General features: G+C 41.6%; 1 protein-coding gene across 1 annotated transcript; it reads right to left on the reverse strand.

The window, feature by feature from the left end:
* Nucleotides 1-827: 827 nt before the first annotated feature.
* VDAC3 (voltage dependent anion channel 3) lies at nucleotides 828-13,293 on the reverse strand. Its single transcript, XM_029226709.1, has 9 exons — nucleotides 13,130-13,293; nucleotides 10,898-10,966; nucleotides 10,032-10,081; nucleotides 6,907-7,059; nucleotides 6,022-6,074; nucleotides 4,711-4,938; nucleotides 3,328-3,478; nucleotides 2,447-2,504; nucleotides 828-1,365 (listed from the first exon to the last, which is right to left on the reverse strand). Exons 2-9 carry the CDS (start codon nucleotides 10,962-10,964, stop codon nucleotides 1,274-1,276), a joined length of 852 nt encoding a protein of 283 aa, XP_029082542.1. The 5' UTR covers nucleotides 10,965-10,966; nucleotides 13,130-13,293; the 3' UTR covers nucleotides 828-1,273.
* Between the last annotated feature and the right edge of the window lie 2,315 nt (nucleotides 13,294-15,608).

A 15,608-nucleotide genomic window follows, 5' to 3' on the forward strand; every position in this document is an offset into this window, starting at 1 on the left:
ACAAAAGTGCAAAAATAAAAAATATGAGGGTTATTTATACAAACAGAGGACTCTGCTGTTAACTTTGTAAGTATGGTGCAAGACAAGATATGCATTTTAACATTTTATATATATAGATAGATATTTATGTAATCTCTAAAGACACTGAAAAATATCGCAAGGACACATGTCAAACTATTAGTGGCAGTGGAAGGAAGAGGGACTGGAGAGAGGAATGGGAATTTTCACTTTTATTTATGTCTACACTGACTGAATCTGTAGCAACCAGCACATATTTTGCTAAAAAAAAAAAAAAAAAAAAGGATTTTCAAAAGGAGCTCTACTCTTAGAAAGATGATTTACCAGTAAGCCCTGAAGACATCATAGTCTACTCATTTCTTTTCTAAACTATTTCCATCCTCTGGCCATCACTCTTCTAGATCTAGTCATCAAAAGCATTGTCCTGAGGCCCGGGGGGGCCGTGGATGCACCCCATCCAGCTGTGACCCCTCCCACCAGCCTCTCCCTGGCAGCATTTCCCCCAGTTATCCTCTTTCCTTTGCCCTCTTTTCATCCACTCACACGCTCACTGTCCCTCAAGCAGCTTTACAAAACTACCAACAGGATATAGTCTCTCACACTGCAACAGGTGGCAAGGACCTCGGCAGATGTGCTTCTAACCCCCAGAACAAAGCGCGCTGTCTGACAACGCGGCCTGACCGCAGAAGAGCAGCAGGAGAGCGGGGACGGGCGGCAGCACAGACGATTCAGACACACATCCCACGGGTGAGTGCTTTTCACAACAAAATCAATCACACCAAATATAAGAAACCAGCACTGGCAAGTGAGATGACCAATTATGTTCCAAATGTGATGGGTTTATTTTATTTTACTCTGATGCAAAACGAAAGATTCCACTACCGCAGAGACCGATATATTACAAGGTCATGAAAAAGTGGTGTGGGACATGCAGGACGTGATGGACAACTGGAGGGTCGGGTCATCTCCTTTGTAACATGACACTACACTGTCGCTGAGCAACACATTGAAAATAACACTGCGGAACTGAACTGAAATGTGGCACGAACATGACAACTTCCGGGCATGTCTTCAAGCACACCTCCCTTAGGCTGGACTCGATATCTAGGCTTCTGTGTGAGGAGGATTACAATTCTTTGGAAGAATAAAAAGTTCACACCTTTGAAATCTCACAGAAGAATTTTAAGGCCAAAACATAGTGGGTTGACTTCTCTTCACCTCCAGGGACAAAGCTGATGCTTTATTCAAAACCACATTAAGCTTCTAGTTCAAATCCCAGCCCGACCTTGTGCCCGCCTGCATTGAAGTTCTTTCCATCGATTAGAGCTGACAGGGTCAGTTTCACTCCTAGGAAGAAGCAAACACCACAATCACTTGTAACAAGCATTACAATCAGACCTGCATTTCCTAGAAACAATGGGTGGAATCAATGGCATGGGTTACAGCTGGCTATGAGATTACCTCTGTTACTAACTCGATGCCAGGTTAGCCACAGCCACCTGATCTGTAAAGCACAGTCGTGGCACACTTTATTTGGAGCTCACGGTTAAGAATGATGAGTGATCAACCAAACTCACAAGCCACAGTAACCAAGTTATTATTAGGAATACAGTAAGTCCCCTATATACAAACCTCCAAGTTGTGAACTTTCAAAGATGCGAACGTGTGTTCACACGTCCAGTCATGGAAGTTAGTTCACGTGTCTGGCAAACACTGTCACACGCATGCATCCTCTACAAGTGGCTGTGCTTTTGTGTACTTTACTGTACAGGACTGTATAGAGTACAGTAGTACGGTATCTCTATTTCAAGCCCAGGATGTCCAGAAGCAAGCATAAAAGCAGTGGTGATGTAGCTGGTACAGTACTACCCAGACATCACTAGATCGTTTCTTCAAGAGGGTAGACAGAATTGAATCCAGCAAGGAGCCAGAGCCTGCGCCATCAACGGCAGCCATGAGTGGCACTGCAGCTTGCCCTCCATCTCCTGTTGCTGACGACCCTTCAGCTCTACCATCTCCCACCTCCTCTCCCCACTCCAGTCAGTAACTCTTCTTGCCTGTTCACTCGATGCCAGCCCCTGTGTGCCGGCTGTTGTACTGGACTACTGTACTTTTCAAGGTACTGTACTGGAAGATTAAACATGTTTTATTTGTTGTGCTTGTTTTTTTATGTATTATTTGTGTGAAAAGTATTATAAACCTATTACAATACAGTACTATATAGCCAATTGTGTTAGCTGGGTACCTAGGCTAACTCTGTTGGACTTACGAACAAATTGGACTTACAAACGCGCTCTTGGAATGGAACTCGTTTATATGTAGGGAACTTACTGTACAAAAATATTTTTTTAAACAAAAGTGCTTAATCTGTTTTACTTCCTCAATCACCTTCTACCCCAAGCCCATAGTTATTCAGTCCTTTACTCACCTGGTCGAAGGGTCTGAGTATAACCCAGTCCAATCAGGCTGGCATTATTCACTTTAGCCTAAGATTAGGAGACGAAATAGAAACAGTTAGAAAACAATCAATTTCATAATATATAAGTCCAACACAACCACTCCATGCATCAGATTTCCAAAGCTGAAACACCTTAGGACCAATCCAGAATTAGTAAAACTGAAAACTTAATTAATAAAAGATAAATCTTTTAAGAAGTCAGTAGGGGACAGAGGGGACCTTGAGAATGCATGCTTAAAGGCCTCGAGCAAAATTTTAAAACACTGTGCAGCCAAACATCCCTCCTGTGAACTGAATTCTTTTGAGTTACCAGTTTTACAACCTCTGACAGTGGTACAAGCATGAACTCTGGTGAGAGACAGATCTGGGTTCAAATCTTGGCACCTGTCTCTTATTGTGTGACCTTGGGCAAGTTACCTGACCTCTCTAAGTCTCAGCTCCCTCATCTATAAAATGCAGATGAGGGTAATACTACTCACCAAATAATTAGTTGTGAGGGTTAAATGAGATAATACACATAAAGTCTTAGCACAGGACCTGAAATTTAAGAGCTCAATTAGTGTTATTAACAAGAATTACCAGTGGCAACAGGAACAGTAATCGAAACCCAGGAACGTATAGATAAGAAAATTTTGAGGCCAAAGAGATAAAATGACTTTAGGTCAGACAACAAATACAGAAGGAACTAAGATTAGAACCCACAGTTCCTGACTTCAGGTATATGCTCTTTTCACTACACAATGAGTAGCTCAAAGTTAATAAAGAACATGCAAACTACAACCACATCACAGCATCCATTTACGACTTAGACGAAACCCTAAGAGCAGACCCAATCTGCAGCACATTCTTACACATAGAGAAGTTCTACAGTCCAGCTTGTACTTAGCGGCGATGCCGAAACGGGTGTTGTTACTGCCAGCCGTCCACGCGAGGTTTATTGATGTTTCAATCTTCTCGTTCACCTTCTGGTAGATCGACCCTCCAAATTCAGTGCCATCGTTCCTGTTTTCACAGCAGAAGAAAAGTCATAAATATCTAGTTTGTTACAATATGGAAACAAATTCTAAGACTATCTAAATCAGGGTCTTATTTTACAGCTACAGACTTCAGCAGACTTCTAGCACAACAGACTTCCAAACAAACCGGTTATGTGATTTATAGCCACCTAATTAAAGCACAGTAACATCTGACTCATTTACTTGGCTCCTCCACATGACATGAATTTCTTAGACACAATTCAATTATGCACAAAGGCAGACACCTCAAGTAAGTATGATCTGTATGTCTCTGACATGTTCACAGTATTTAGAAACTTCAAAGTAGAGTTATATAAAGATTCTGTGAAAAAAAATATATAGTAGTACAAGCCAATTCTGGATTTCACTCAAAACACAATCTTAGCATTAGAAAGCACCCTCCAGACAATAGCTACAGTGCATGGCCCCAGGGAAGTACACGACGTATTGCTTCAGAGCACCTCAGCAGTCAGTCCCTGAGTTTTTGTAATACTGTTTCATCAATTTCAATGCCTCTTTCTACACCAGTAGCGACTTTATTTTAGTCACCATAAGTGGAATAGAGTGTCTAGTGGAAAGCAATCTGCAACACTTCAAAAACACAGAGCTGATCCTTTTGCTTTTCTTCCCGGGACAGCAGCAGTGCCCAGTAGGCCAAGACATAAAATACAGTTTAAAAGTTCAAATTCATGTAAACAACAGGCTGCAGTCTACAGACTTGAACCCAGGACTGCTCTGAGGACTTCTGCTACTTCTGAATACAACCCAGGTAACTGGTTCTGACCAGGGTACCTGAAAACCTCCAGAGAATTACATTGGGGATGCTCCAGGACGCTCAGATCAATCAGGGGGTTGTTCATGATCCTAACAGAGCTGCTTCTAGAAACTGACAAGATGAACAGGGAACCAGAGGAAGCAGGAACGCCTCCAAAGGATCCCTTCTATCAGGAGGTGGCCCCTGCCCCGGGCCCTCTCCATCCCAGTGGTTGGGGTACAGGCTCAGAGGCCAGCAACTGCCAGCAGCACAGCACCAGCGCCAAGTGCACTAACTCTGCAGTGCTTTGCCGACTACGAGCGGCACAGTGTAGCTGGATGTCCACCAAGGCATGACGTCATGCCAGCACCACCCATTCCAACCTTCTCCACATGCTAACGGCTACCATCCTCTGGGCGACTGTGCCGGCACTAAAGGAGGAACTCTGAACCGTGAATACTCACACGTGAGTGTGCAGCTGGAAGTCTGCAGCCTTGTAACCCAGGGCGAAATTATTCTGTGACAGTTTGGATTTGGCTGTGTCAAAACTCATCTGATAGCCAGCAAGCCAACCTTCAATGGCCAACACAGCCCAGCCGTAGATGGTTGGTCCAGAAAGATCTATATCAACATTACTGCCAAGACTGAAACAATCCCGTTTATAGGAGGCCTTCAATTTCCCACTCTTCTTTCTGTAAAAAAAAAAAAAAGCAAATGAAAACAGCACAAGTTTTCACTGCTGTCCAGAAATTTTTAGAGTAAGATCCCTCCTCTCCCATAATGTCAATACTGTTTTGGCAGGTGGCACATATACAGTAAAAATGTTTCAAATGACAGCTCTACAAATGTAATTTTGTTAGGATTAGAAATATATATACTATTTTTTACCTATTGCTCACTGTAAGTTCAAATGATATGGTATTTCATGATTAATTTCATGAAAGCATAAGTATAAAAAGGTGTAAGATATTTCAGTACCAAATTAATAATCTGAATGTATATGTATACAGACATATAAGAAACCAAATTTCTTTAAATGTTTCCAAATGCTACAAAAGGTAATGCCGGACAAACTTCTAAGCTATTAACCTGTCATAGAGAGAAGTGTACTTTTTTTTTTAATAAGCATATTTATTTTCCTTAGGCCAGTGTTTTCTCCCTGGACAATGTTAGATGGATGGAACAGAAGTGTACATTTTTGAAGGACAATACTGAAAACACGAAATCAGTTCTTAATAGTCCTGTGCTTGTCCTGAAGACAACACAGGTGTGTAGCAGGAAGGACACGCCTGCTGTTACAGTGGAGGAGAAATGCCACGTGGCCCCCATCGAGCACCTGTCCTTTAGAGAGAGGCAGGTGGGAAACAACATAATCCCCATTTTTCAGATGAAAAAACTGAGTCAGAGAAGTTGGGGGATTTATAAAGGCTAAGAAATCAAGTAAGCGGCACTATTCTTTGCAGTGTTCTGGTGCCAGGAGACTACACTCTTCTCTTAAGATGTTAACTTCTCAGCAAGACATCACATCCGTGAATCTTCAGGACAGCTTAAAAAATATCTCGTCTCAGACCCCTCTAGCTCCTACATTTTTTCTACTATGTGCCTCTTTGAGTGTCACACAGGGAGTGTCCTCAGGGAGGGTCCCTCCCTCCCTCCTGCACACACAGGTCTCCGTGCCCCTCACCTCCAGAGCTCCTCCTGCAGTTCCCTGCCCTAGACCTCTCTATCCCTTCAAGCCACAAGACCATTTCAGAAAATGGGGTTGGGATAATTACCCTGTGTTCGGTACAAATATGGTATCAAGAGTCAGTTTCAACCCTTCAGCCAACTGAAAAATAAAGATTTCAAATTAACAATCAGCAATTTTTAATTCTTTTCTTGACTTGAAAAACCAATTCTAAAGTTTTCTCTAACTTCCTAACAAATAAGAAAGTCATTAAAGAAAGCCAAATATTAAATGATTTAATAAATTTCCTCTTCTTCTTTCCCTGCACCCTATCCCACTCCCCTCACCCCCAGGCTTCATCATGATTCTCTCACCCAAAAAAAGGCTAAAACATATAGGTCAAATCCTGTTATAGCCAATAATGTAAATTAGAGTACAAAACCAGAAAACCCCAATACAACAAAATAACTGTGATACTCTCTTGAAATTATTGTAACTGGACATTTAACAAGCCAACCTAAGTAATTTATTCAGCTATACATACATATGCATTATCTATATATGGTAATGTGCAAATAAACATACTTCAAAAACTAGTGCCCTGAAAGTAGCAGGCACTTGACAACTGCTGAAAGATTTTCTCTTTGAAAACATTAAAGAATTTTAGAAACATTTTTCTGTGGAGTCAATTTTGCAATGATTACAAAACAAAATTAAATTAGATCACTACAAATAGCTTGGTCTACTCAGGAGAGGCTCAGCTGTGTAACAATAAGTATTATAGAACTGGTCAGAACAAAAGATATCATAATTATGTACACAGCAACAAAACCTTACTTTCTAGAAACATAAAACATACCAAAGAAGGCCACATGCAGAGAAAAAATACGAAAACTAGACAGGGTTGCAAGATCTCAAATTATATTTGGGATTTGTTCATCATTTTATCCCCAAGATAATTTTACCCTACAAATATCTTCCAACGCTCTCTTACCTTATTCTCCAAAGAGACTTCTGTCCCAAGAGTATTGTCTGTGTTCCACTTTTGGGTGAAGGTCAGTCCATAGTTACAAATCTTGTATTTGGTCTCTAGGTTGCCTGATGCTTTCCCTGTATCAGTGTAAGCATGACCAGAAGTAGAAAATTCCTGGTAAGAAAAAAGAATTACTTTAAAATCCGCTCATGAGATAGAAAATATTCATTCCAGAAAGTAATGTTCAATGTAGCAGAAACCAACACAACTTACTTTTTACCACAGCCCTACTCTGCAGCAACTTATTTCCTGTTTCCCTTCCTTCTTTCCAATCTCTAAATATTTTAACCAGTCTTGCATCTTCCCATTACTCCACCTCTCTTACTGATATTTCTGTGCCATATACTCTCTTACTAAATGGGAATCTCTCTTTTAAAAGAAAAATATCTTTACTGAAAATAAATGCCTTTTCTAAAAAGACAAAAATATTGAATCTTAAATGTGTACTTTCATGACACGGAAAAGACTATCAGTTCTCTATCATACCTTGTGAACTATGAGTTAACTTTAAAGTCCTTAAAAATCCCCAAACACTAGAAGCCCTAGATTGCCCCCTTTTAATAGGGCCAGAACTTTAATGCATTAAAAAGCCTTATTTTTATTGTGGTGAAATACACTGAATATAAAATTTATCATTTTAACCATTTTTATGTGTACAGTTCACTGGCATTAAGTACATTCACACTGTTATAAAAACTTTATTGCTTTCGTCCACAAAACTATCCATAAGACTATCAGCGTACACAATTTCAATAATTGAAAGTTCCCATTTTTCACAAGAAAATGGAATGTTGTAACTTATCCCTCTTCCCTGTCAAATAGTTACTATGAATGCCTTAAAATATATCCTCCTCCCAGTTAGGTGTCCCTCAGTCATATGACAATAAGCAATTAGAAATAGATCTCCTTCTAGGGGAAGCAAACAGTCAACGCCTGTCACTGTCAATCTATGAACTGTCAAGAAAAAACGTTTCTGATTGGCCCTGTTTTTAAAGAACATTTCTGAAATACTGCCAACAGTAAAGAAACCCTGCCAACCCTGCCCCCTAACGCTCGTTCTACAGGCCGATGAAACAACTGGGAAACTGTGATCTGTTTATCTACACCACGCAGAAAGTTTTCAAAGAGAATATCACACTGCACACTAAGGGCAAGGCCTTGGTAAAACACGATAAAATGCTAGTCACGTTTAATAGTTCATATCACTTTCTTTTAGCAGATCCAGCTACCTAGTGTTTCACTTTTCACGTTTACCTTTCATAAACTTGCAAGTATAGCAAATATAAACCTTAATTTTGGTGCAAAAAATAAAGGTAAAAGAGTATTTAGTCTGTATTTCTTTCTTATCATCATCATTTCTTAGTCTGAAGCTCTGTCAAAAATCTAAAATGCCAGAGGTACAAATCTCAAAGAAAAGTCTAGAATTTTCCTAAGTTGAGTTCCAGGCTCACAACTGCTTCAGTTTTTGTCTAATTTCATAATTAGCTCAAACAGTGCAAAATATATTTATAACATGCACATAACATCTACGGTTCTGCATTAAATGCTAGTATGCAACAAAACAATCATGAAAATGTTACTGTTATAGATGGCATATCATAAAAATACCAAGATACGATCGAGAAAATTTGGAGCAGTGGATGAAATTTACCCTGAATCAGTACCAGAGAACAAAAGCAGCCATAAAAACAAGCACACAAATATACTGTTTCTCTTACCATCTGAATGAATATTCACACACAACAGCAGCATGAAAGGGAGATAAAATTTTAGTTGTTGATTTTTGCAAGACAAACCTACCTTGAGCAAATTCTGAAGTACTAATCAAAATGAGTATAACTTTTCTATTTTAATAGATGATATAACAAAATCCCATCCTAGTAGGGGAGTTGCATACATATTTATTCACTACTAGAAAACCCAGGGAAAGAATCATAGTGACAAACCAGGACTATATGAAGCATAAGACAAAGTACCGTAAATACTCCACATGCTTCTTGCCCTTCTAATTTAATCATTATATCCAGAAATAAAATTTGCGCTGGTTTGAATAGGTAAAAACCAAACAAAAAAGATGCAGCCAATAAAGAGAAATCAGAGAATAAGGTGAGGGTAAAGTCGATCTATTTGCTGAGACTTACTTAAAGAAAGCTCTGGTTAGTGACGCTTTGATAATACACTGATATATCCTTTACCATATTCTTAACTTCCAGTAAAAAAGACTTTATGAACATTAATAAAAAATGTAGACTAATCTTCTACATGCATTTCTACATCTGTTTCAACTAATCATGAAGGGACAGAGACTAAAATTAATTTGTTTTTGTAAAAGGGCAACAAAATTTGCATGAACCCAATACAAGGGAAGCAAAGATTTTAGTGTCCATATACATATTCATGAAAGTATAAAGATATGGCATCGGTCAAAAAAATATATATATATATACACACATATGTATACATATATTCTGTCTCTTCTGAGAATAAGACTCAGAATACTCTTATTATGACAAACACAAAGGGTCTCCCCCCAAATTCAACCTGACTGTCCTTGGGCTCAAGTGGCTGGGCAGCTCACTGAAATCTGAGAGCAGGACAAAGCTGTAGGGAAGACAGCATAGCACCAAAAGTATGCCGTTTCAAGTAACTTGACTAAACAATGATTTTTAAACAGGTTTCTTTAAGTTAATTATGCTACATCTATTAAAAATATATTAAGGGGCTTCCCTGGTGGTGCAGCGGTTGAGAATCCGCCTGCCAATGCAGGGGACACGGGTTTGATCCCTGGTCCGGGAAGACCCCACATGCCGCAGAGCAACTAAGCCCATGCACCACAACTACTGAGCCTGCGCTCTAGAGCCCACGAGCCACAACTACTGAAGCCCGTGCACCTAGAGCCTGTGCTCTGCAACAAGAGAAGCCACCGCAACGAGGAGCCCGTGCACCGCAACGAAGAGCAGCCCCGCTTGCCGCAACTAGAGAAAGCCTGCGTGCAGCAACGAAGACCCAATGCAGCCAAAAATATAATTAATTGATTGAAAATATATATATATATATATATATATATATATATATTAAGTACTTACCACTCCACTACATGACTTGGTTCTCAGATCTATTTTGACCATGCCAAATCCTAGACACACACAGAAATACACATTAATGTACAAAATGTGACATGCACTCCAGTCTTTGCAACTTAGGAATTATGAAAATAGTCCATAGTACATTCCATATGGAAAATACTCAGTATTCTTGTTAGGTGAGAGTTCCACAAGGAATTGAATTATAACAAAATAACTTAATTTTAAAGTCCCTCAAAATAATAAAGACATATTTTGAAAATATAAGTTAAAAAAACAAATGGATGAAAGGAATATGTACTATTTTAAGAACCAAAATTATTAGAAATTATGCAGATATATATATACAAGCTTAAAATATATAATTAACATTACTAGTTAATAAAAAATCAAATGTGTACAGCACAAAAAATTTAAAATGCAAAGACTAAATTTTTAAAACTAAAAATAAATGTCCACTTGCTTTCAAACACTGTATGTTCCTCCAAAGAAGTCAAAAGCTGTGTCTTCACCCTCGTGAAAATACTGCCATTATTTGGAGAAGGAAAACTACACCCCCTACGTTAGCTGTCCCCAGGGCTAACCAAAGGAGGCACACATATTACAGATTTATATGATTTCACCCAACAGATAATATTAAATATGCAAATGCTATGTATGTGTTAATGTAAACAACAGCTTTTAACGCCTGTGGGACTCTACCTCTAAAAACAGAAGTCTAGTAACCTGCTAATGGTGATCCCCTTAAATCTTGTAAAATAGATTAATGCTGACTTAACCTCATTTTACTAAGCACAGTCTCTCCCATATAGTAGGCATTCAGTACTAATGCTTACCCCCAAACTGGCAATTCACAATAGCATACTTACCATATCCTTTGTTGAAGACATCCTTGGCAGCCTTTCCTAGGTCACAGTAAGTTGGTGTGTTACACATATCTTATAAAGAAAAATGAGGACAAGGGAATAAAAGTAACTATTTAGTATTTATTCACTGTTCAGCTGTTTAGTTCTGTGAGAAGAGGTATATAGTTTTTTCTTCCTTTGTGTCATTAATGCTTATGCCCTAATGCAAGCCAAGTTAAGAGAAAGCATGCTGCTCCTTTAAAAAGAGCTTTCCAGAATGCTAGAGAATAAAAGGGTTTTTCATGAGATTCACAAAGGTCATCTTTCTGATTGCATTGCAAAGAAAAGAAATTTCTCCCAGGCTGAAGGAGATGCTCTGTTAAACTGGACTTTTACTTTTTAAAAAAATGCAAAAATGTACATTAGAAAAACATTTCTTGGGCTGTTATAAAGCCAAAGAGCTATGTAAGATGTCAAGGTAAATTTTCTGAGGATCTGTAAAACAGATGCAATTAAACATCTTCAGGGTTACCGTTTTTGCCACTCTGACATTCAGTTCTTAAGAATTACCACATTAATTGAAATGTATTCACCCAGAGTATGCCCCCTCTCAAAACTCTTCTTAAAATAAAGTGCTATAATCTTACCTAGTAACCAGATATAGGACAGGGTCTACCTGCAGCGGTCTGCTCCCACAAATCAGTATACACTGTAAAGTTACAGCCTTCAAAACCCAAGGGGCTTGACTTTTCATCTTGCCTACTTAGTATTCAGCCAGCCTTTCTACTGCCAAAATGACCCTCACATCAAAATCTCAGGCCTGTTGACACTGCTGAACATACCACTCCTTTGCCCTGTGCACCACGGGAAACCTCTTCCTGCAGCAGCCTCAATAGCCACATCCAACAGGTCGTAGAACCACCTCAAGCAACCCCACTGGCCCCATTACTACACCAGAAACATCCAGAGCACCAGCTAGCCCCTGAACCACCTACACAACCGAAGGTATTTATTTCTATTTGGCTGAGCTCTTAGTCTGGCCTGCTGCTAAGTTTCTGCCTATCCCACCACACCTGAACACTACACACACTTTATGGTGCACTTCGTAATTGTGAATTCACTTAAAATTTGTCCCTTAACCTAAACCTGTCAAATATGACAGATATTAGGATATGTTAAGAGAACAGAGTATTAAAATATATATAAAGTTAAGAAGAAAGCGTAAAGGTGAGAGGAGATAAATGTACTGACTCATAGCCATCGTAAAGCTTTGTTGTTCTAAGCCACAAGGTTTCATAGTTCACTCCCAGAGCAACTGATTTACAATTCAGTCCTTTGTATTCAAAGGATCAATTTTAGGCTTTTTACCCATTGCCAACTGCAATCTGATATTACTCTTTATGATCACAACCGATGCCGGTATCTGTTGAAATGTTTCCCGAAGTTCAGTCTAAAATGCAGGCACTACGTATTCAAATAGAAATGTTAAGGCTTTACAGTCTGGTTTTTTCTCTACTGACAAGAGAAAAGATACACTTAAATGTTTAGAAACATCCATCCAGGGACCCATTACAGTCTTTTAGCATTTTCCTTCTTTTTCAAAACGACCTGCCAGACACTTTGCAAAAGTCGTATAGGGGGTTGGACCTCAATTTTACCTAGTTCAAGCTTACTTTTTCAGGCCCAGGATCCTGATGGGAAGTGCACTGCTGGTATGATCAAGCAAAATCTCGAGAAGCCCCAGAGACGACACGTTCCGCACATTTCCATGACTACAAATGCACTTGTCCGTGGGCACGCACAGCGCACCGGGGTTGCAGGAGCCGCAGTCGGGGGATGGGGGTGACGGGTTAGTTATAACCCAGCTTCACACGATTACTAACGGGACCGTCAGCTCGCCTCGCCCCTTGAAGGTGCACATTCAGCATCCTCCCCTCGGCGGCAGGGAGTGGAAGAGCCCCCCTCATGGTGGACTCCAATGCCAGGGAGGAAGCCGGGGGCGGGGGTGGGTTCGGGGTTCGAGGACCCGACTTCCCTCGAAACCAACCTCCCGTCCGGCCTGACGCCCGGAGAGTCCTGGGGACCGGCCGGGCGCAAGCAGGTGGTGGCGCGGCGGTCCATCACCCGAGGGGCCGGTCCCCGTCGACCCCGCCCGCGGGCCCGCGCCCCGTTAGGCGGACCTTCCTACCGCAGGGCCCTGCCGGTCGCCGCCCCGCCCCCGCCCGGCCGCCGGCCCGAGGCCCCGGCTCGCCTCACCTCCGACGGGAGGAACTGTCCGCTCAGCCAGGAGGGCGCGCCCGCTCCGCCAGGGCACCGAAGAAAGTCTTCAGAGCAACGCCGTCCGCGCCTGCGCGGCCCCACGCCCGCGGCGCCTGCGCGCCCCGAGCCCCGCGTCGCGGCTGCGCCGGAGTGTCGCGCCGGGGTCGCGCGCGGCAGGCCCGAGGCGGACCTACATCTCCAACCGTCCGAGTGCGCGCGTGCGCGGCAGGGCCCGGCGCGCAGGGACGGGCGGAGGTTGACGTGGGGCGCGCAGGCCGGGCGACCGCACCTTTGTCCGCGAGGGGCCCGCTCTCGCGAGAAGACGCGGAGACTACTAGTTACCGTTGCCAGGGGAGGGGCCGCGGCGGCGGATGCGGCGGTACCAGCCACTCCGCAGTGGATGCTGGCACAGCCGATCCCGGCGTCGTCTTCTCTGGCGGATGCCTGGCAGATCTGTATGGGGATTTCGTGTAAGGGTGACTAAAATTCAAGAATGTGGCCCTTAGGTCATCTCGTCTTAAGGATGAGAAAAATAAGTCCCGAGGGGGTAAGTGACGTGACTTATTCAAGATGACACAGGGTAAATGATATTTCAAAGGCAGAGAGGAGATGGAGGCGGGAAAGCTCTCCTTCAGAGACGAACTGCAGCTCATAAGTGTAGAAGAAATTATAGAAATAGGAAATCACCACTTTGGAGCCACCAATAACTGATTCAAGCAAAATTCATCGATAGATGCTGGACGGTTGAGGACATTCATACAGTTCCAAAGTGTCATCCCACAGGTTACTTAGTGAAGAGAAAAGGGTACCTTCACATCAAAGAAGTCACCCTCAGTCGAGTGATCAAACTTGACATCACCAGGGATGGTACAGACTGACATCACATGCTCATTCTTGCCAAAAAAGTGACTTCTCTCTATTCACAAGGAAACAATCAGATTGAGGGACAATCCAAATTGAGGGACATTCTGCAAAACAACCACCTGGTCTCTTCGAAAATGTAAATTTCATGAAATATTAAGAAAAAGGCTAGTGAACTGTTCTAGATTAAAGGAGACAAAGATATGATTCCAAGACCAATGTGATCCTAAATTGCACCCAGGATCAAAAAACAAAAAGCATCAAAAAATAGAAACAAAAAGCATCTATTCAGGATCATTCCTGGGTCAACTGAGAAAACTTGAATGTCGACTATAGTCGTATTGTAACATGTAACATTTTCTGAGAGTGATGATTATGCCTTGATTATGCAGAAATGGCCTGGTGTTTAGGAGATACGTGCTGAAGTATTTAGGCGTGAAATAGCACGTGTCTGCAACTAACTCTCAAATGGTCAAGGGAAAAAACATGCAAAATGTTAACAGTTGGTGTAGCTAGGTGGAGCATATGTGGATGTTCGTTGCATTATTCTTGAAACTTTCCGATAAGTTTAAAATTTTTCAAAATAAAAAGTTGGGAAGAAAAAAACCCCACAAAGTCTTTGATATTCAGTTCCTGGTACCAGGTTGCTGCTTGAATCAAGAGGCAGAGATTATTTCCCTGCTGTGCGTAAGGCATTTCAGGCTAATAAGAGATAAGATACATGCTCCCAAAGGACTCACAATGTAAGACTTGGACAAATACCTGCTGAACGAGGCAGAAGATGATAAATGCCATCAACAAAGCAATAGAACTCAGTAGGCTAAACAAAATGAGCTTTGTCGTCAAAAGAGGCTGGGTTTGTATCTCACATCTGCCAACTCTGTGGTGGTTGGCGAGCAACTTCACCTCTCTATGCCTCTGTTTCTACATCTGTGAGACAGAACTAAATAAGGTCTACTCCAGAGGACTGTAGTGAATAGTAAAGAAAATAATGTATCCAGAGCACATAACAATCTACCTGGCATATGGAAAATGTTCATTAGTTAATAACGCAGATGAAAATATGCTATAAGTGATTAAAAGCTGTACAGGCAAAACTACGTTTATTCACATACATATGCATATTAGAGCCACAACTTCAGCCTGTACTTTGGCACAGACCTGGACTTTGTCGGGTACAACAGGCCATTGAAGGCTGTAAAGAGCACTTTGAATGGGAATTTGGCAACATTCCTTCCTTGGGCTTCTTTATCCAAAGACCTTTCTTCTGAAGGGAACTGATAACACCAGTCCCAGGTCATGCACCAAGAGACCTCCTCTTTCTCCCAGCACCCGATGCAGGAAGGTGGTAAAAGAAATTGTTAAGGGAAACGGCGGCTGCAGAGGGAATCATTCCTTTGCTTGCCATCTCTCTGGCCCCGTCGGCTTATCAGGATCCACGTTAACCCTCAACGTCCATATCAAGCCTCTAGCCTCTGCCGCCTCCAAACTACAGCCATTGCTCACCCCCGACCCACAATGGGCTCTAAGCTCTTGGGAAGCATAGAAAGGACTTTCTCAGTCCAACTTCTAATCACCTGGCATTCTTCTCCTATAAAATGTCTAGAACCAGAAT

This window comes from Monodon monoceros, unplaced genomic scaffold (genome assembly GCF_005190385.1).
Source record: "Monodon monoceros isolate NGI ecotype Baffin Bay Population unplaced genomic scaffold, NGI_Narwhal_1 Super_Scaffold_17, whole genome shotgun sequence".
NCBI classification, from domain to species: domain Eukaryota; kingdom Metazoa; phylum Chordata; class Mammalia; order Artiodactyla; family Monodontidae; genus Monodon; species Monodon monoceros.